Here is a 20132-nt window from a genome sequence, read left to right as displayed (position 1 = left end):
TGACTGTTATAGTCCGACGCTGGCTTAACTTCTCCACCGATACGCCAAAAGGCTCTATCCAAACGCCACACTCTCAAGCCCGCACACACCAGCAATGGCAACATTATCCACCAATCACACTCAAGGAGAGATGCATTCATGAACACCGGAATTCCGAACAGCACAACACAAGCATTTCGTTCCAATACAATTGAACGTGACAATCATTTTATTGAATTATGTTGCCTTAAAGTGTAGCTATGTTGCATTTTACTGCTTTACAGTTCATTTTGGATTCATGGAAACAATCAGGGACATTCTTTATTGAAAGAAAAATTCACAATTGAACGTTTCTACATGGGAGAATTGATATATTGTTGTGTCAGGATGAAGGGACACTGGACAGAAACATGCTACATTTTATAATCCCCTTGAGACACACAAATGTATGGACAGCATTCAGGAACATAAGAGACTTTGTGCTTTCAGTGCAAAGACAGCTATTTTTTTAACATCATGGATGTTTATTGTACACATAATAGCCCACATAGAAGCATTTTTAGTGCAAAATCGTATTTTTTCTATCCCCTTTCTTTTGGTTTTTGCTTCAAACGGCAGTTCAACATGTAGTTTTTGCATGACTTACAGCAGTGTCCAACAAATAAAGGCAAATCTAGGGTAATTGAGGAAAATGTGTATTGTCGTCTATGTGTGCAATTAGACGTTTTGCTCAAGGAAGTACATTTGAATTTTAAATGACAAAAGTATGGCCATTTGTGGTGGGAAAGTACTGCATATTATTTTATTACTACATTTTACACAAAAATAGTTTTCCACTTTCAGTTCTTGTCATCATTATCCCTGATTTTTCAATATAATGCATTCATCTGTGGCAGTTGTACTGCTATTATTGATGAAAGAATTCCCTTAGTATTCGCTTAAATGCATTGCTTTGGATTCTAAGGTGCTGTGACTGTCTCTTAATGTCACTTTTCAATCATTTTACTGCAACATTTGTATAATTGTAATTGAGTAATTGTACCAGATATTGAAAATGTAACACAAAAAAACGCCCTCCTCCTCTTACATCTTGCATGATTCAGCCAGATAGCCTTCTTGCTTGAGCCTCTTCAACTTGGTAAACAGTTTATATACGTGTCTTCAAGCTGCTGAGGGGAAGGTGGCGCTATTATGACATCATCAGCGTTATTTCCGCCTTATGGACTCATGAATTTGCCCTTTCCGTGGACCGAAACACAACGTGATCAAAGTGATGGAATGATTCGAGTCACATAGCAAAAGTCTTAGCATGTGCGCTGTGTCGTTGTCCTCGTCTTCAGTGATGGTGGCTGAACACGCTCAGGTTCTAAAAAGTGAAAGAATAGAATCAGACAGGCCGCATGTACAATACACCCAAAAAAAAGACATGGCATCTGTAAAGCTGTTTGCAGTGGAGTTTACGGAGACAGCATTAGTAAAAGTGTCATGGTTTTTAAGTTTTTAATTAAGTTTTTAATGTTGGTTCCTTTTTTATGTCTTATTTCTGGGTGGCGTGCTGTTATTTTATATTGCTTCCGCTTTCGCTCTGTCCTGGCTAATTCCTGTTTTACTTTTCTGGTCCCACGCACCTGCTGTCAATTGCTGTCCATTGGAATAATAATAATGATTGGAATAATTCATCACATACATGTATAATATTTCTTAGAATGTGGGATTGGTTTATTTTTTTTTAAATAAAAAACACCCCTGTGAAAGATATTAAGATGTGAATTATTTGTTCAACAAATAAAAATTAAATTAAAAAAATACATTTCCAATAATATGAGGCCTGTTGACAAAGAAATCCTGCACGTACCTTTTCCTTGTCCGTGCATGTCTAGTGTCCCTGCTAACAGCAGAGAAGTCAACAAAGTAAACAACAAAATAAACATGGCTGAATACATATTATACAATATTGGGACTTACTGCAGCAGAGTGGCTCAACTTGTCAAAACGAAACTTGAGGTTAGCTCGGGGGGAGTTTTTGTTCTTCATCTCTGAAGGTGGGGAGGAAAAAAAAGGGAGAAAAAAAAGATGAGGATATCAAGCAGCTGTAAGGAAACACATACAAATGTAAATATGTAAATATTTGACATTTTGCTAATTCCTCAGCGTGTGCTGTTCAAATTACCTGTGGGGCTTCGACAGACGGTGAGCGGACTTGAACTTTGACCCTCTCCTGTCACGGGATGGACGAGCTACACACACATAAAATAAAACATAAATAAAACATGCATTAATACGTTTAGATACAAGAGTTGTTAATGGTGTGTGTCTAACCAGGTGGGCGTCATCAGCAGGGAGGCTGAAGCTGCATGTGCTGGAAGTCGATCTGGAAATTTTACCGCTATCTTTTTTCATGCAAATTCTGAAAAAAAAAAAGGAAAGGTAGTCACGTTTGATGTATACATGTGAATTCTCATGTAAGCAAGAATGTATGTATGGTCGTAGACAACCACGATGCAACCCCTACTGGTGATTAATGATGACACTTTGCCAGGGAAACAACAATTTGGGGAGTCTATGATAGTTGATATACACACACCTGTCTCGTTGTCCCGCCTCTGGAGAGCTGGGATTGGATGGCAGCTCCGCCTTGACCTCCAATGTCTGCGGGCAACTGTCGAAGCTCCTCTGGTCACCGAGGAAACTAAATCAAGCACATTATACACAGGAAAGCATTGAGTGTTGTCTTTCTGGCTGTTTTATAGGTTATTTAATATGACCCATTCATCATTGCACTAAAATTAATATATCTGCAATATGTCTGCTCCTGCATATGCTCCTGTGCAATACTATGTGTATATTTTGGATATCTTGTATATATCTCGTATATATCTTCTTAAATTGTCTTTTTTACTCTACTTTTATATACTTTTTTTTGACTTGACTACTGCACTGAAAGGAGAAGCTCTCCAATCTCGTTGTACATCTTGTATAATGACAATAAAGACCATTCCCATTCCATTCCATTCCATTCCATTCTGAGATAATGAGGTTACCTTCTATGGCTGTGTTTGTCTGTTTGGCTGTCAACACTCAGCAATCGAGGGAATAGACCTGAGCGTCGTTTCACCGGAGATTTCACATAATACTGATAAACACACATAAACCAATTAACACTTTAATTAAAATCGAATGAGATATATAACAACTCAACACACAAAAAAAAAACATTTATCACCTCAGTGCTACTGTGTGCCAACCCCCCTCCGCTCAGACTTGTAGGCAGACCCGCACCGCCCCTTGACATTGTCTCCATGGAAACGCTTCGCCCTCGCATGGCCCTCTGAAACCAGGCAGAAGAAAGTTAAAACAATGGAGACAGGAATCACATTTTTTTTTTAAATTAGATACCTTGATGGATTCAAGCAGACCTCCATGGGCATGTCCATTTTCAGCTCGAGCCTCGTCATCGAGACTCGCTGTCAATCCCAGCATTCTCTGGGAGCGTCTCTGCAGCTCATCCTGAAGGGTGTCCAAAAGCGCAGCCCGAGTCCGCTCCTAATAAAACAATTGAAATAATGATGATCTAGAAAGGACCCAAGTGGAACCCCGCAAATGTACAGAAACAGGCTGTTTCCTCAATAATTAAGGATTACCTCCAGTCGGGCGAATCGAACACTCTTGTAACACGCCAGCTCTGCATTGATGAGTTTAGTTAGAAGAAACTCCCTAAACTCCGGACCCTGAAAATATGACATAATATCACATTTCTTCGTAGTGACTAAACAATTTAGCATTTTCTCACCTTCTTAAAAACAGATGGATTTGGTAGCATTGGGCCAAATGCTGGTACATCTTCCCGTGCTGTAACAGACACCTGTCAATCAAAGGATCATAGTTATAATCAGTAATATAGCATGAGCCTCAGACAAACATATCAGAAACAGAAAATCCGCCGGTGCCTTTTAGGCAAGATATTGCCACAGCTGTGTGTAGCAAGCGTGGATGAAGTTAACCTGACAATAATCAGACATGACAATGCCTGACGTGTGTAAAGCTTAGCTAACGCTAAGGGTGTTAAGTTTAACACTCAAGACTCACTTCATCTCTGCGTGGAACAGGCTTCTGATACTACATTTGAAGGTGGAATATTGGCAACTTGATTTGAATTGTGTTTGAAAATAATCAGCAATAAAACAACAATGACAAAGGATCTAAAAAGGAGCCCTGGGGAACACCACAAGTATATGCAAAGGAGCATGTAAAAAGAGTATACTCTGTACTAATCTGTACCTTGTAGCTTGTGTTCTCAGAGCATGGATCCGCCACCTGCACAAGGACAAAGGCGTGAAGGAAGTTGGAAGCGATCATGTCTGGGACAAAGGGTGTGGCCTCCTCCTGGAACACCACAGCTACAATGTCATTCCCTATGTGGCGCTTCCTCTGGAGCTGAAGACAGATGAAAGACAATCATCATTCTTTGTCCAGTTGTGATTAAGATGAGTACTTAATTTGTACTTTGTTACCTGCTGGGTGTCTCCTTCGGTGAAGGGCAACTTGGTGGAGACGTGGAACATGATCTCCTGCTGCCTGTGGACCGTGTAGACGGACTGAGAACCGGTCTGGCCGTGGGACACATCCAGACCTCCCCGAAACCTGAAAATGGGAACATTCAGTGTCTGAAGAGAGCAGATGAACCTGTTACTGACCCTTTAAAGTCCTGCAGCTCCACGGTGTCTCCTAAAAGCTGAAGAAACTCCTGGAACGCCGGCGTTTCCTCGTTGTTTCTGAACAGCTCTTCTTCGGAAACCTGACAGACATCCACATGGTCAAATATCAATACAGAAGAAGTAGCCCACCTATTTGCACAACAAAACATTCATTCAGTTTCTACCGCTTTTTCCTCACAAGGGTCGTGGGGGTGCTGGAGCCTATCCCAGCTGTCTTCGGGCGAGAGGCGGGGTACACCCTGGACTGGTCGCCAGCCAATCACAGGGCACATATAGACAAACAACCATTCACACTCACATTCATACCTATGGACAATTTGGAGTCGCTAATTAACCTAGCATGTTTTTGGAATGTGGGAGGAAACCGGAGTACCCGGAGAAAACCCACGCATGCACGGGGAGAACATGCAAACCCCACACAAAGATGTCCGATGGTGGAATCGAACACTGATCCTCTTAGCTGTGAGGTCTGCGCGCTAACCACTCGACCGCCGTGCCGCCCAACAAAAACAAAAACATATTTACTGATTTATTAAATTGAATAGTTTTTATTTTTAATGGTGGGGCTGCATGGTCGGTCGAGTGGTTTGCACGCAGACTTCACAGCTAGGAGACCGGGGTTCAATTCCACCCTCGGCCATCTCTGTGTGGAGTTTGCATGTTCTCCCCGTGCATGCGTGGGTTTTCTCCGGGTACTCCGGTTTCCTCCCACATTCCAAAAACATGCTAGGTTAATTAGCGACTCCAAATTGTCCATAGGTATGAATGTGAGTGTGAATGGTTGTTTGTTTATATGTGCCCTGTGATTGGTTGGTGTACCCCAGCAACCCCAACGACCCTTGTGAGGAAAAGCGGTAGAAAATGAATGAATTAATTTTTAATGGTCACCACAAAAAGTGGTTTAATGGTGCTTTCTGCAGGGGAAGAAAAGACTAGCTAAGCTATGAATCCAGCATGTGTAATGTCTAAAACCGAATTGTAAATGTATTTAATAACCGTGTGAGCCAAAAATCTTCTATATTTTATATATATATCAATCTGTGTATCCATAACATATGAAGTATTGCATGACTTACCTGTCCAAAGCATTGAAAAATGACTCCAAACTTGAACGTGCTGTTCACCTCATGCTCGTCGTAATTGACAATCAGCTGGGATGCCTTGAGACAGACATGAGCAACAAAAAAAAATTGTCTTGTCAATCAGTCTGTCCTGTCAATCCTGTTAAAAGTGTTTGAGCAAACCTTCGGGTATAGGACAGGAGTGAAACGTAGACCTGCTGCGTCGTCACACAGCAGCTGCAAGAAAAGGACACACATGAAGATGCATATTTGATCACCAAAAGCAGGCATCAGAAGATGGACGTTCTATATGTGTGTGTGTGTGTGTGTGTGTGTGTGTGTGTGTTTGTGTACCTTAGCCAGCTCTTGGACACTGGGGATATCTGGCAAATCAGTCACTGACAAGTGCTGATAGATTGTCTTCACTCGAGACCTGATGGAGCAGAACAGCACACTTGCTAATACCCATCACCAAGAGCTATACGATGAACTCCTATTCAATGTATGGACAAAAATACTGGGACACACTTGTCAATCAAGGCTTTCAATGTACGGAACAATGTATGTACCGGATGATGACGTGAAGGTGCTCCTGCTGATTGTCTTCTTCATGTCTTACGGACAGGAGAAGGTTTCCCACACTGCTGGACGAGCAAGAGAAGTTTAAATGTTCCTGTAAGAGACAGTGACGATATTTTAATCAATCATGTCATGAAATACTTTCTCGTGCTCCAATTTAGTCGGTTTTAATTTGTAGTGTTGTGAAATGAAATTGCAGAGCATTTGGCAGCATATAAGACGACTGGTTTTGATCCAGGACTGACTGAGCAGTAGTCAATATTTCGACAAATCACGGAAGAATTTTCTGGAAAATTTGCTAATATTTTCATCTTTTACTTTTTCCATCTTTCGGTCTCAGTCTCAGGGTGTCAAACGTCATAAATTAAGTGAGCCCTGAAAGACGTTTGTGATGGCTCAAAATGCTCGGTTTCAGAAGGCGTGGTTAAACTGCCCCTTTGTGATGTCACAGAGGAGAGGACTTCCTTATATGGTTCATTGATAGGAAGCACTTTGGGCGTGTGACCAATCACAGTGGAGTGGGCATGCCCAGAGGCGGGCTGTGGGTGGAATAAATTAAAACAGGCCAATTTTGCAGGAAGCACAACTGAAAGGAAATATGGCTGGAATAGGTGCAGATACTGGAAGATCTAAAATGTTTTCTGTGTGGGTTATTGTGTGTAGCTGCTCTATATGACTCAGTCATTCCCGTTCCCTCGCAAAACAAACTGTACCTGTAGATTTGACCTTACCAAATATTACGATTATTAACAAAACGGCAGCTGAGAAGTACAAAATGTGCCTCCAAGAGGTTTACAAAAGCCGGTATCTTGGTAAAGCGTCATTATTTCCCATTTAATGAAATCACAGATGCCTTTAGCTTTTAGGGTCGGGTTGCAAACATCCACAAAATCTGATGCTCCACGTTAAAGTCCGTAATCTCACCTTGCCCAAGAAGTACTTCCTGTATGCTCGTGCGGCCTCGTTGGTCTCTTCCAGGCGATACCCACAGCCTGCGTCCCGAGCTTCTGCTCGTCGCTCCTCCTCCTCCTCTTTGGAGGTGGGAGGAGGCGCGGGCGGGGGAGGTTGCTCTGGGTTCTCGATCCAGTATCCTCCAAATTGGGGAAGGATGACCTGAGGGTAGGGGCCTCCCTTCTCTAACACCTGCATCCACACAAAAACAGTGGAGCATCTCTTCAATGAAAGCAAGATTATTTTTTAAATGATATTCATAAGTCCACCCTCGGCCATCTCTATGTGAAGTTTGCATGTTCTCCCCGTGCATGCGTGGGTTTTCTCCGGGTTTTTTCCTCCCACATTCCAAAAACATGCTAGGTTAATTGGCGACTCCAAATTGTCCATAGGTATGAATGTGAGTGTGAATGGTTGTTTGTCTATATGTGCCTTGTGATTGGCTGGCGACCAGTCCAGGGTGTACCCCGCCTCTCGTCCGAAGACAGCTGGGATAGGCTCCAGCATGCCCGCGACCCTCGTGAGGAAAAAGTGGTAGAAAATGAATGAATGAATGATATTCATAAGGAAGAGCCTCACCTCCTCGATACTCGGATAGGGAATGTAGTCGTCCTGTTTGAGGATAGAGAGACAGCTGTCACACAAATAACGTTTCCACTCTGACGCATTAAAAGCCAAGTCAAACAATGAGATGAAAAACGTGACGGCACAGTTTTTCTCACGGCTGTTGTAATAAAAACACACAAGAACTCAAAAAAAACAGTCTAGCCTGAACATAACATGTGAGTAAATTAAAGTGGATGGTGGGCATGAGGAACGGACAGACTGACTGACGTGCCTTCTGCCTCGGAGGGACGGCCTTCATCTCTGCAGCTTCTGGAACCTGCTGCATCACACATGACAGCTTTAGTCAAACCTCACAAAAGCGGGGCCTCTGGCGAGGTGCAGTCACCTTGGCGGCGGGAGTTGTTGTTGTCGCTTTTCTGATCTGCGCGTGTAAGCTGCGCTAGCAGTGGAGCTAATGAGGGTTTAAAAATAAAAACTGACACAGTTTGTTTGTCTCCAGAGAGTGAGGAGGTTGTGTTTGGCCTTTACAACGGCTCATTAGACTCCGGCGTGGATCTGGTTATATAATAGAAACGGGAGACATATATCGATCCACTCCAAAGTGTATATGAATGCTCGGAGTGCTGTCAATGAGCTAAAATATAAAGAATGTATATATTTATACATTATTATATTTATACTAAGAGATAGGGTGAGGAGCTCAGTCATCCGGGAGGCTTCTCCTTCACATCGAGAAGAGTCAGTTGAGGTGGCTCGGGCATCTAGTCCGGATGCCTCCCGGACACCTCCCTGGTGAGGTGTTCCGGGCATGCCCAGCCGGGAAAAGGCCCCGTGGCAGACCTAGGACACGCTGGAGGGATTATGTCTCAGAGCCCGGCCTGGGAACGCCTTGGTGTCTTCCCGGTGGAGCTGGAGGAGGTGGCCGGGGATCGGGAAGTCTGGGCTTCCCTACTAAGACTGCTGCCCCCGCGGAGGAAAATGGATGGATGGATATATATTTATTGACTTTAATAACACAGCATCATGGTGCAGTTGTCCCTTGCTAGTGTGAGAATATGCCCTCTGGTGGCTATGAGTTACATCAGCGCAATCTGATTGGACAGTTTTTGGACATTTTTTGAGACAAATAAAACAGATATGGACCATATAGTCAAAAAAATGTTCACATGTATGATAAAAAAGTTGTAAAATCATCAATAATAGCTCACGTTACTCTGCTAAATTGCTATCATTAACAAACATAACTGGTGCGCATGGTGTGTGTTATGTCGTCATACATAAAGCAGGCAGAGGCGACATATAATGCTAGCAGTACGTTTGAACGTTGGAGCCCTGGAGGCAGCTGGAGGAACCCCCCTGCATACAGTAAGGTAATACCATGTCAGCCTTGCAACATTTTGGTTTGAGCTTATCTCTGATCCTCTTGCAGGAGGAAAGCTAATAATACATATAAATTTAATTTTTATAATCTGAGTAACCATTGTTAGCTATTGCACATATGGGACGGTAGTATAATAATAATAATAATAATAGTAATACACAAACATAACAATAATAGTAAACCAGCATACATTTTATTTATCCTAAACGGATAATTTTACAAGTTTATTGTTAATTCATTGACTGATTTTTTTGGTTTGGCACTTCTACAGGATTTCCATTTAATTATTCCTTCACTGCTGTGATAAAAAAAAAATCCTTACCTCCATCTTGTCCATCATGTCAAAGAAATGGGTGGACTGTTAAGAGAGATCAGTGTCAGCTTTGAAATGTTCGCTTGTGATTATCCGCTATTGTTCTATTTCGGTGTCACATGGTCAACATGTCAACATGTCACCATGGCAACTGAGTACACAAATGACTGAAGACAGATGGGTCTGAAACTGCTTAACTGTGGGTAATGTATAGCATACATTTATAATAGGGGAGTCATAATGTTGGCTTACCTTGGTGGTGGGGGGTGCGGTGCGGGGCGGCGAGGGGGGACAGTCGGCTTCGGGACCATTGGAGGCAGCCAGGAGCTCCTGTTTGCTGGAAGGACAAAAACACGGTCCTGAACTGCTTCTGTTTCATCAAGTGCTGCTGTTTTTTTGTATACAGTATAATACATAATATAATACATAATATACATAATACAATGTTGCATTCAGTGTTCCCAAATTGTCATTTATAATGTGAAATAAGTCATTTTGTCCATTTGCATGATGGTCAAACGTGGTAAAGACCACCGAAAGTCAACTTTACTATGGGGAATATTTTCCCCACAGCGTGTGTGTGTGTGTGTTGTGTGTATATGCCCTGATTTATCCAAGCATTGCACATCATCATCATTATACTTGTCACAGCGGCACGATGAGTGTGTCTCTAAAGATAGAGCTTCAATCTGCCCAGAGCCTCCTGAGATGCAACTGTGGATGACTTCATGTTACACACACACACACACACACACACACACACACATACACACAGAGAGAGAGAGAGAGAGAGAGAGAGAGCGTAGCGGGGTGCAAGGAGCACACCCTAGCATTTTTCTTGCCAAAATATCTTCCCTAAAGAAAGATGTCTCGGAAAGGAAGGTGTCAAGAAAACACAAACATAGAAAGCCAACAACACACACGCACACACACACACAATGTAATCAACTCCTCCAGCCAGCCAGAAGGAAACATCCATCTCCTCAGGCTGTGGCAGGTTGGACTGCTTATAATTGCATCGGCTACACTTCTCCAGATTAAATCATTCATTCATTCATTCATTTTCTACCGCTTGTCCTCATGAGGGTCGCGGGGGTGCTGGAGAATATCCCAGCTGTCTTCGGGCAAGAAGCAGGGTACACCCTGGACTGGTGGCCAGCCAATCACAGGGCACATATAGGCAAACAACCATTCACACTCACATTCATATGTACCTATGGACAATTTCATTCATTCATTCATTCATTTTCTACCGCTTTTTCCTCACGAGGGTTGTGGGGGTGCTGGAGCCTATCCCAGCTGTCTTCTGGCAAGAAGCAGAGTACACCCTGGACCTGTGACCCGCCAATCACAGGGCACATACAGACAAACAACCATTCACACTCACATTCATACCTATGGACAATTTGGAGTGGCCAATTAACCTAGCATGTTTTTGGAATGTAGGAGGAAACCGGAGTACCCGAAGAAAACACACGCATGCACAGGGAGAACATGCAAACTCCACACAGAGATGGCCGAGGGTGGAATTGAACTCGGGTCTCCTAGCTGTGAGGCATGCGTGCTAACCACTTGGTCACCGTGCAGCCCCTAATAGTAACAGTGCTCCCTGCGGTGTTGATAATGTGACATTTCCAGGAAAAAGATAAAAGCAGGTCAGCAGACCTTGAATGAGTTCAGGCAAAGGACACAATGAAAATCATGTAGGATTTTTTTTAAGCCTTAAAGACCATAAGCAAGAGAGCAACATGATCCAGATGATAAACGACAAACAAAATATCAAAGAAATGTGCTGATGTGTTCCAAACGTATTTTTGTCTAGTTGGTAAAACAACCAGACAGAAACATATTTTGGGTTTTTTTTGTGACAATGCTGACAAAAAAAAAGCAAGAGGAACGATGAACAAACAAAAAGGTCACAGAGATGAGAAGCTGGCGACACGAGGCCTGCTGAGGGAGAAAAGGTCAGGGTGAGGGGCTTTATGTAAGAGAAAGGACAGGTTGCTATTTGTCTAAAATGGTCATTTTGACCGTTAGGAAGAGGGCTAAAATGAGGTCACTTCATTAGGAACAATGTATTAATGAGATACAATACAAATTCTGCTTTTACAAACATGTTTATTATTATTGCAGTGGTGTGGAACTGCAAACTGTCAAACCGTCACTGTTCAATAACAAAATAAAACCACTAATGCAGTTCTACACCACTGCAAACTATAATTAAAAATACAAAAATCAGTTTTTATTTGAAGTACACGCTCATTATCTCCACAGACAGCTGTGTGTCACAGCTGATCTGCCTGTCTGACTATGTTGTGTTAACACAATGTCCCCGTAAGGCCAATCCTAACATGGAACACAAGCTCCACAGCCTTGGGACAGTCTTGGATGACGTGGCATACTTGGTGGCAACCAGCAGAGGCGCTGTTGAGTCAGGCTCAACTGGAACCATAAGAAAAAAGCATGTCCCAAATGCCTGATGATGACAATCGATTGAAAAGAGACTACAAAATGGTACAACAACAAGTTAGAAGATCCTGAAAATGTTTGAAGAAAGACTATTTCAGGTCCAGATGTGAGCATCAGCGACCGCATGACGCATGACAAGCAGAACCAAGGGATGAACCTTGCGTGATATCGCTTATTTCTTTAGGGTTGATGTCCACAAATGCCTGATGTCTGTCTGATGACATATTGTTTAACCAATCAGCAAAGAACACTGAACAGTGTCCAGACTTTATACCGCATCTGGACGTGACCACACTGGCAAGAGAATAGTATGAGTAACAAAATTCGCCAACCAGAAGCATCGTTAAGGAAATATGTGGCCAAGAACATGCCGGAGATGGTAGACTGCAGCCATGCAAGATGTTCATTTTCATTACATAGAAAAGAAACTGCCTCCTGACATACCATAGCTAATGGTGGACATGAAATGCAAACTAAAAAGATTTTTTTTAAACGGGACCTAATATGCTTTTCCCACTTTTCTGACCTATAAATGTAGTTAGAATGTTGTATTCTCGTGTTGAACCATGACAAAGTTTCAGATATAAAATTTTCGTATTTGGAAGTGAGCCCTGAAAGAAGTTTGGGATGTCTCAAAACGCTCGGTTTCAGAAGACGTCGTAGAACTGCGCCGTTGTGATGTCACAGAGGAGTGGACTTCCTTATATGGGCGTGGTTATAAGCTAGATAAGCTCTCTGCTCTCACCCAAGCTCTGCTTCTCTGTTTATGTGGCTAGCAATGCCTCTAAAAGGAACGCCACATTTGTTGGTGACCATTTAGGCTCCAGAGAGGCAGGCAATTATAAAAAAAATGATATTGAAAGATATATTTCCCTTGGATCCCAGGAGAATATGGCAAATCATGAGCTGTCCAGTGTATATTGAAAATCTGAAATCTAAGCTAAGTCTAAGTTAAAAGCAAGGTCCAGACAAAGAAGATATTTTAGGTCGACTTTTTTGGCTAAAATGCCATTTTAGTTGTGATTTTAATTTTTAATTTTAATTTTTTTTTAGAATTATTTTATCAGCAAGAACTGATGTCTTTTATTTCATGTTAATATTTTTTGGATGCTTTTTCTTCATCAAATATGCATATCATCGCACGCGCACACACACATGCACACATACTTATGTCACTTTTGGAACACCGCCATTTACACACTCGCACGAGCTCACGCGCACACACACACACATACACATAAATCTGCCCCACCTGCAAGGGCATTCATCCTCTGCAGACATGCTGTCTGTTCTTTGGTGGTTATTTTTAGGGATGGTTATTGCTTTCATTGGGTGGTAAATTATTTATTTGAGTAAATACCCCCATGAAGAAGAAAACAACAAATAATAACATAGACAGCAGCAGCAGGGGGGAAAAACACTCTGCTTGTTTCTGTTTCTAGACAAACAGGCGGTCTACTCTTTATAGCGGCAGTACACACACACACACACACACACACACACACACACACACACACACACACACAGAGACAGTCAAACGGGGTGAAGGGAGCACAGCCTTGTGTTTTTCTTGTCAAAAATGCCCCCCCACAATAAAAGCAATATTGGGTTGTGCTGCACAAAGAAAGCAATACAATAACACATAAGTTTTACCTGACACTGCAATGTTTTGCTGGCTGGATAAGAATTTGCCATTTGCATTTGTGACTAACTCACTCCTTTAAAGACTAACTCATCACTCACGCAGACGACATCAAAAACGTGCACATTTCTTGTTAATGTTGAACAAGGACAACCATTTCTGTCCCGAAATAACACACACAGATGGGATATGATAAGACTAATGGCAGACTCACCAGTGATCATGCAGCATTGTTCTGTTGCCGTCGGTAACTGAGCATCCCACTCTGAGGAGACGCAGCGACTCTCTCCCACCCTCACCACCCATTTGCTCTCTTTCTCTCTCTATTGCTTACTCTAAGTGACTGTTTACATTTTATATAAAACAATATGACCGACGTTTGTATTGTATTGACAAAAAAATAAAAAATATGTTTTTTATGTTATCACACCAAAATCATGAAGATCATGTATGTGTAAAGGTGACCAAATAGCTGTATGATTTTTTTTGTTACTTTCATCTCTTCCCTGCAGCATTTTTCCACACTTTCTGGTTTTATCTCATTAGAGCACCACTGTGCTGCAGTACCAAATTTAACCACAGAGGGCGCTAGATCTCTAACGATCATGCAAGTAAAAGCATGCACTTAATAACAACCATAGCAACAAATAATAACTCAATGAATCCATATATATTTTAGAAAGCGCAGACCTCACAGCTAGGAGACCGGGGTTCAATTCCACCCTCGTTTAGATGTTCTCCCGGTGCATGTGACGGTTTTCTCCGGGTACTCCGGTTTCCTCCCACATTCCAAAAACATGCTAGGTTAATTGGCGACTCCAAATTGTCCATAGGTATGAATGTGAGTGTGAATGGTTGTTTGTCTATATGTGCCCTGTGTTTGGTTGGTGTACCCCGCCTCTCACCCAAAGACAGCTGGGATAGGGTCCAGCATGCCCCCTGTGACCCTCGTGAGGATGGTTATTTTACTGATGTTGTTCTGGTCTGGTTCGGATGACGGTTGCCTAAAGATGTTGACTACCTCCTCTATACATCCTTACTACATCCAGGTACTATAGATGTTACAATATGATCTTTATACACCCCTCCACCCCATCCTCCCTAATATAAGCCTTAAAATCGCCTATGCCGTCTTGTCAAATCATCTTCCTGCTGGAAAATATCGATTGACTTGTGACACAGCGCCCTCAGCTTCATTTATTGCAACCATAAAAAAATGAATTCTTTACAGTTCTGAAAAAAATAAATCTACAAATTTGTGAAGGAGCGAATGCCAAGCGGCGAATAGACAAGGATCTAGTGCTATTTTTTCATTTAGGACAAAAAAAAAACACTTTTCCCACTCAAACTTACATAATGATATGTTACATTTGTAATAACCATAAAATATTATTTTTATGTTACATAACATGGAGGTTGCGTCACTCACCGAGCTCTCAGGGCACTGACGGAAGACTTGTCAATCCTGCGGGGAGAAAAAGACATGTAGTTAAGGTAAAATGTACTCACACACTCAATGATGCAGGGATGGAAGTGCATTAAGACAAGTTGGAGGTGTGAAGGACGTATTAACATCCGCATACTCGATTAACCTTAGCAGCCAGAGTGGAGGAGAGGTGCGACTGCGGAGGTGTAAAGCAATAAAAGCACTATTTGTTAAAGTGCTGCGCACCCCCTTCCCCTCCTCTCCCTATTAAATCACAGACAGAATTGGAGGCTAAAAATGGCAATACAACAACACAAACAGGAAACAAACCTGTAGATAAATGTTATTGTTAATAACACTTCTTAATAATACTTCTGGACTTCTGAATATTTCTGGGTGGTTTGCACACAGGCCACACACCTAGAAGACCCGAGTTCAATTCCACCATTGGCCATCTCTGTGTGGAGTTTGCATGTTCTCCCCGTGCACGCGTGGGTTTTCTCCGGGTATTCCGGTTTCCTCCCACATTCCAAAAACATGCTTAATTGGCAACTCCAAATTGTCCATAGGTATGAATGTGTGAATGGTTGTTTGTCTATATGTGCCCTGTGATTGGCTGGCGACCAGTCAAGGGTGTACCCCGCCTCTCGCCCGAAGACAGCTGGGATAGGCGATAGAAAATGAATGAATGTTGCTAATTGTATAGCTTATACTGTACTTTTGTAAGTCGCATTTCTGGTTCTATGGTTATCATTAGGGATGTCAGATTTTGGCTTTTTTAACAAAAAACAATATGCTCATATTGTCCAACTCTCAATTTCCGATACTGATATCAGCCGATAGCAACACATGACACATATGTGTTGTGTACAGCATTTTTTAATTGTTTTTTATGATCACATACCGATATCTGATACCGATATCGCATTTTCATGCTGATAATTATCGGCACCAATAATTATCGGACATCCCTAATTATCATAACGCTTTTCTAGTACATAGGAACCTCCAAAGTTCACTATCGGTGTCTCCCATGGGAAATAGTGTACATCTGTTCCAGGGTCAAACTGTGGCCTTTATTATCTGTGCAGGCAATGTTTAAACTTTGGTAAAACTGCCATACAAGTGTAGAAAGTAAAAGGCTCAACGGACAGTAATGAATACTAAATATGGACTATTTGTTAGCAATCCAATCTGGTCTAATGTTTAACCCTGATTCTTATTGTTATATGAATTGTTTATCCCTAGTTCTATGGCTATCATCACACTTTGCCTCCACCACAATCCTGTAAATAAAAACCGAGAGAAGGTTTTGATTTGTTTGTTTGTCTTGTGTGGCATATTTTTCCATGAAATTACGATTGAACTATAAAAATTCTACCACGTTCGGCTGCATCTGACTTTGTAATGTTTCCCAGTGTTGGATATTTAACTCAGCTGTAAACATTAACACTTTAGTTTGACATTGACACGCCGACGAGATGCAGTTTGGTTTATTTAGCTACACAAGAACGGCAGCACATTGTAACCTTAGTGTGATACAATCATAACCATTTGCACACTTTGTGTACCAGATCTCATTACATGGTGCAGGTGTGCCTCAGGGTACATTATCGCAATCAAACAACCAGTGGAGCCAATAGGGGTGTGGGTAGACTGCACATGGACTACTTCATCTGTTTCCCTGAAGCTGCTCTTGCATTATTCAATAACGCAACTCTATTAGCTCTGCACCGATGTAGACGACGAAGGAATGAAGCTACAGTGAGAGGGAACAGGGAGAAATTATGTATAGGGAGACAACATATGGTATGGAAGAGATAAGGTAAAAAATGTATAGAAGGAAACAGGGAGGTGTAGAAAGCAAAGGAGGGCTGGTGAGAAGGCTTGTGTAACAGTTTCCACACTTTTTTTTCTACATTGTTCTCTCTGAGATGTCGTCAAATGACAGTGACAGACAGCTGCTAATGTGATCCATTTTTTTCTGAACTAAAACAGTACATTTAAATACAAATCTAGATTTATTTTGAAACCTTTAGTACAAGGTGGAGCACAGGCAGCGGAAAAGAATAACACAATGTATACTATAGTAACATTCTTAGTTACCATTTAAACAACATACAGCAGGACTTTGTATTAGTGCTCCAAATCCCTAGAACACTACATGTTGCTTATTAACTACAGCAGCTTTTTTTTTCTTTTTTTTTCCCCCACCCTTGAGCATCACTTCTCATCGATTTGGTAAAACACCAATTATTTCTCCCCAGCTGTAAATTACACCTTTGTTCCATTTATTGCTGAAAAGACAAAATCACCCACAAAGCAGCTGCAACGACAATTACCAACAAAAACATTTCCGCCTCCGTTAATTGTTTGCTAACTTGTTGCTGGAGGTGACAAAGATATCATTAGTGATTAGTTTAGCTTTCACACTGCCTGGAAAGGCTGGCATTTTTCCACCTATTTTTTCCATGTCTGTGTTCTTTATAAACCCCACCAAATCGGAATATGGGGACGGTAATTTTCTGCCTGCATGAAGTCCTTTTTACACTGCCTGTAAAAGCTGACATTTTTCCACTTTTTTTCCCCAACATTTGTTGTATTCTGCAACACTGGAACAGACCCCTGTCACTTAAGATGTTTTTTCTACATTACACCTCCAGTATGAGCTTTGGGTAGTGACTGAACAGACAAGATGGCGGGTACAAGCCACTGAAATGAGTTATCTCCTTATGGTTGCTGGGCTCTCCTTTGTAGAGAAGGTGAGAAGCACGGGAAAGATCCGGGAAAGACTCCATATTGAGAGTACCCAGATGAGGTGGCTCGAGCATCTGGTCATGATGCCTCCTGGTCATCCCCCTTCAGGGCATATTCGACCGAAGAAGATGGATGGATGCATTATAAACACGCGGCCCACGGGCCAAATGTGGCCCGCAGGACACTAGTTTGAGGCCCCCGCCTTGATATGAAAGTTTAATGTTAGTGCAGCTCGCGCAAGTTTGATATGGATGCTGTATGGTATCATGTACCCAGAAAAAATTATTACGTTTGATTAATGTTCATGTTAAAGGTTAAATAACTGTTAATAGTTATCCTCCCTATCCGTGTGGAAGTGGTAAGTTTTTGGCTTTTTAAGTTTAAAGGAAATAACTTGAAGGCTACCGTTTAGGTCGCTAGCTCTCTAGTTTGCGAGTTAGCATGTGTCTCAAGACCCTGCAGTTGCGCAATATGTTGTAAATAAAAAGAGTATAAATGTGACTATAGTCGTGTTTTGTCATGTCTACAGGGCTCTAATAATGCTTTGTTCATTTTAATCTGAAAAAAATAATTTGTCTACCCACCAACTATATGTGGTTTCTTAAGTTTTTATTATTTGCTGTTTTATTATTATTATTATATTTATTTATTTATTACTGATTGATTGATTTTCTTTATTCTTGATTTGTTTATTTATTTTCATCTTATTTTGTGCAGAAAAATACAAATTAAGAACAGTGGAATGTTTTATCAGAGCTTTTATTGTAGAAAATCGGGAACCAAACCACTGAAAAAGTTTGTATATTTTTCTGTTTTTAATAGATGCGTTTTTTTTGGGGTTTTTTTTTGGAAAACCTGATGCGGCCCAGCCTTGCCCAGACCCTAGCTCCAGTGGCCCCCAGGTAAATTGAGTTTGAGACCCCTGCATTACACAGTGCAGCAATTAACTTCTTTCTATTTGTGTGACAGTTTCAATCACCCCTACATTATGCCTTTGTCTTTAAAGTTAATATTTAGGGGGGGATTTCAGTACAGTTATGACGGTTTTATGATGGCAAAAATGTACATATTGTAAAAAAAAAATGGCATCTATGTATCTATCAATCTATGATGCCGGATGTCTATTGTTTACTATGGGTACAATGATTCAACTACTATATTCAACTATTTCACAAAACAACCCGGGACACATTTTGGGTCCTAACTAACTTTAGTTCAGAGAAAATAGTCATAAAAAACACCGGAGTCACTGTTATGGGGCTGCATGTGAGGCGTACCCATCCCAAAAGCAGATGTTACCGTGATGGTGCTGTGATGTCATTGCGACACAACTGGAAAGGAACTCAAAGACCCTGAGAAGAGGAGCGTGTGTGTGTGTGTGTGTGTGTGTGTGTGAGGCAGTGAAGTGAGCATCCCCGCTGTCAACAAAAGGCCAAAAACGCTCAACTCACCACCCAAAGCCACCGAACGACACACTCCTCTTCCTCCTCAGCATCGTCTCTCTTTGTCCTCTTCTTTATTGTGTCTGGGTGCTCCCTCTCTCTCCTCTCCTCTCCTCTCCTCCTATCTCCTCATCCCGCCGGCTATAAATACCGTGAGAGACGCCGTCCTTCACACGCTTTCGCCACCTCCTTTCCCCCCCACCTCCCGCAGAGTCTCCTCCCTCTCTGTTAATGTTTCTTTCTTTCACTTCAATTCACTGCACGCAGCCTAGGAGGGGGTGATGGGAAGGGAGGAGGGATGGAGGGAGGTAGAGAGGTAGAGACACACAAAGAGACAAGTGGAAGCATTTCCTCTCTCTTTCTCTCTCTCTCTCTCTCCCGACCCGCCCTGACGAAGCAGAAACAGCAGCAAAGATGCTGGGAAAACTTTTCATGGGATAAAATCCACACAAATGCACAAGTGACTTTTATGTAACAATGGCGTCCCTGCAACCTTTCCATGAGATTAACGCAGACAGTATTTTTTTTTGCTCATTATACAGAATGCAGATGTATACGCTAAATGGCACCTGTAGTAAATATTTATATAATATAATTAATGTAAAATTTCTTGGAGGTATCTTCAATAGAGCAAGGTATTTCAACATGTTCTCCTCCACATCAGTAGGGGGCGGTAGTCTGTAATAATGGTTAGGTGTTCCGTATTTAGTTTAAGGATATGTAAATTAAACAATGAAAAACGTTTAATCCCTAATCCCCTCCCCCCACTTTACAGTGAAATTATTCAGAACATTATTCTACTGGAAAAATTTCCAGTAGCCGAATATATTTAAGTATATAATTTCCTCAC

The 20132-nt window shown here is 41.8% G+C and overlaps 1 protein-coding gene across 6 annotated transcripts; it reads right to left on the bottom strand.

Annotated features, from left to right (window-relative positions):
- Positions 1-2: 2 nt before the first annotated feature.
- On the bottom strand, positions 3-19575 carry LOC131138137 (rap1 GTPase-activating protein 2-like). Of its 6 annotated transcripts, none has more exons than XM_058086797.1 (25): positions 19292-19575; positions 15087-15122; positions 9799-9883; positions 9556-9591; positions 8124-8171; positions 7865-7897; positions 7259-7477; positions 6325-6428; positions 6110-6188; positions 5939-5992; positions 5771-5854; positions 4674-4774; positions 4491-4620; positions 4258-4413; positions 3770-3841; positions 3621-3707; positions 3376-3522; positions 3203-3307; positions 3021-3112; positions 2564-2668; positions 2299-2386; positions 2150-2216; positions 1945-2015; positions 1835-1864; positions 3-1345 (listed from the first exon to the last, which is right to left on the bottom strand). In XM_058086797.1, exons 1-24 carry the CDS (start codon positions 19333-19335, stop codon positions 1856-1858), a joined length of 2052 nt encoding a protein of 683 aa, XP_057942780.1. In that variant the 5' UTR covers positions 19336-19575; the 3' UTR covers positions 3-1345; positions 1835-1855. The 6 variants fall into 6 exon arrangements, with proteins under 6 accessions (XP_057942780.1, XP_057942779.1, XP_057942778.1 ...); XM_058086796.1 differs by having other exon boundaries at positions 4-1345; positions 1835-1867; positions 8124-8168; positions 19292-19574; XM_058086795.1 differs by having other exon boundaries at positions 5-1345; positions 1835-1867; positions 19292-19574.
- Between the last annotated feature and the right edge of the window lie 557 nt (positions 19576-20132).

Source organism: Doryrhamphus excisus, chromosome 11 (assembly GCF_030265055.1).
Source record: "Doryrhamphus excisus isolate RoL2022-K1 chromosome 11, RoL_Dexc_1.0, whole genome shotgun sequence".
In the NCBI taxonomy this organism is placed as follows: Eukaryota; Metazoa; Chordata; class Actinopteri; order Syngnathiformes; family Syngnathidae; genus Doryrhamphus; species Doryrhamphus excisus.
This window is presented reverse-complemented; position numbering and strand designations above follow the sequence as displayed.

Excerpts from the sequence above, each read along its gene's own strand:
- LOC131138137 (XM_058086795.1), bottom strand. The coding sequence starts at position 19,335 with ATGCTGAGGAGGAAGAGGAGTGTGTCGTTCGGTGGCTTTGGGTG. Across the intron at positions 5,993-6,109 it reads GTGTCCAAGAGCTGGCTAAG|CTGCTGTGTGACGACGCAGC; the intron begins GTACACAAACAC and ends CTTTTCTTGCAG. Across the intron at positions 4,775-5,770 it reads TTTTTCAATGCTTTGGACAG|GTTTCCGAAGAAGAGCTGTT; the intron begins GTAAGTCATGCA and ends GATGTCTGTCAG.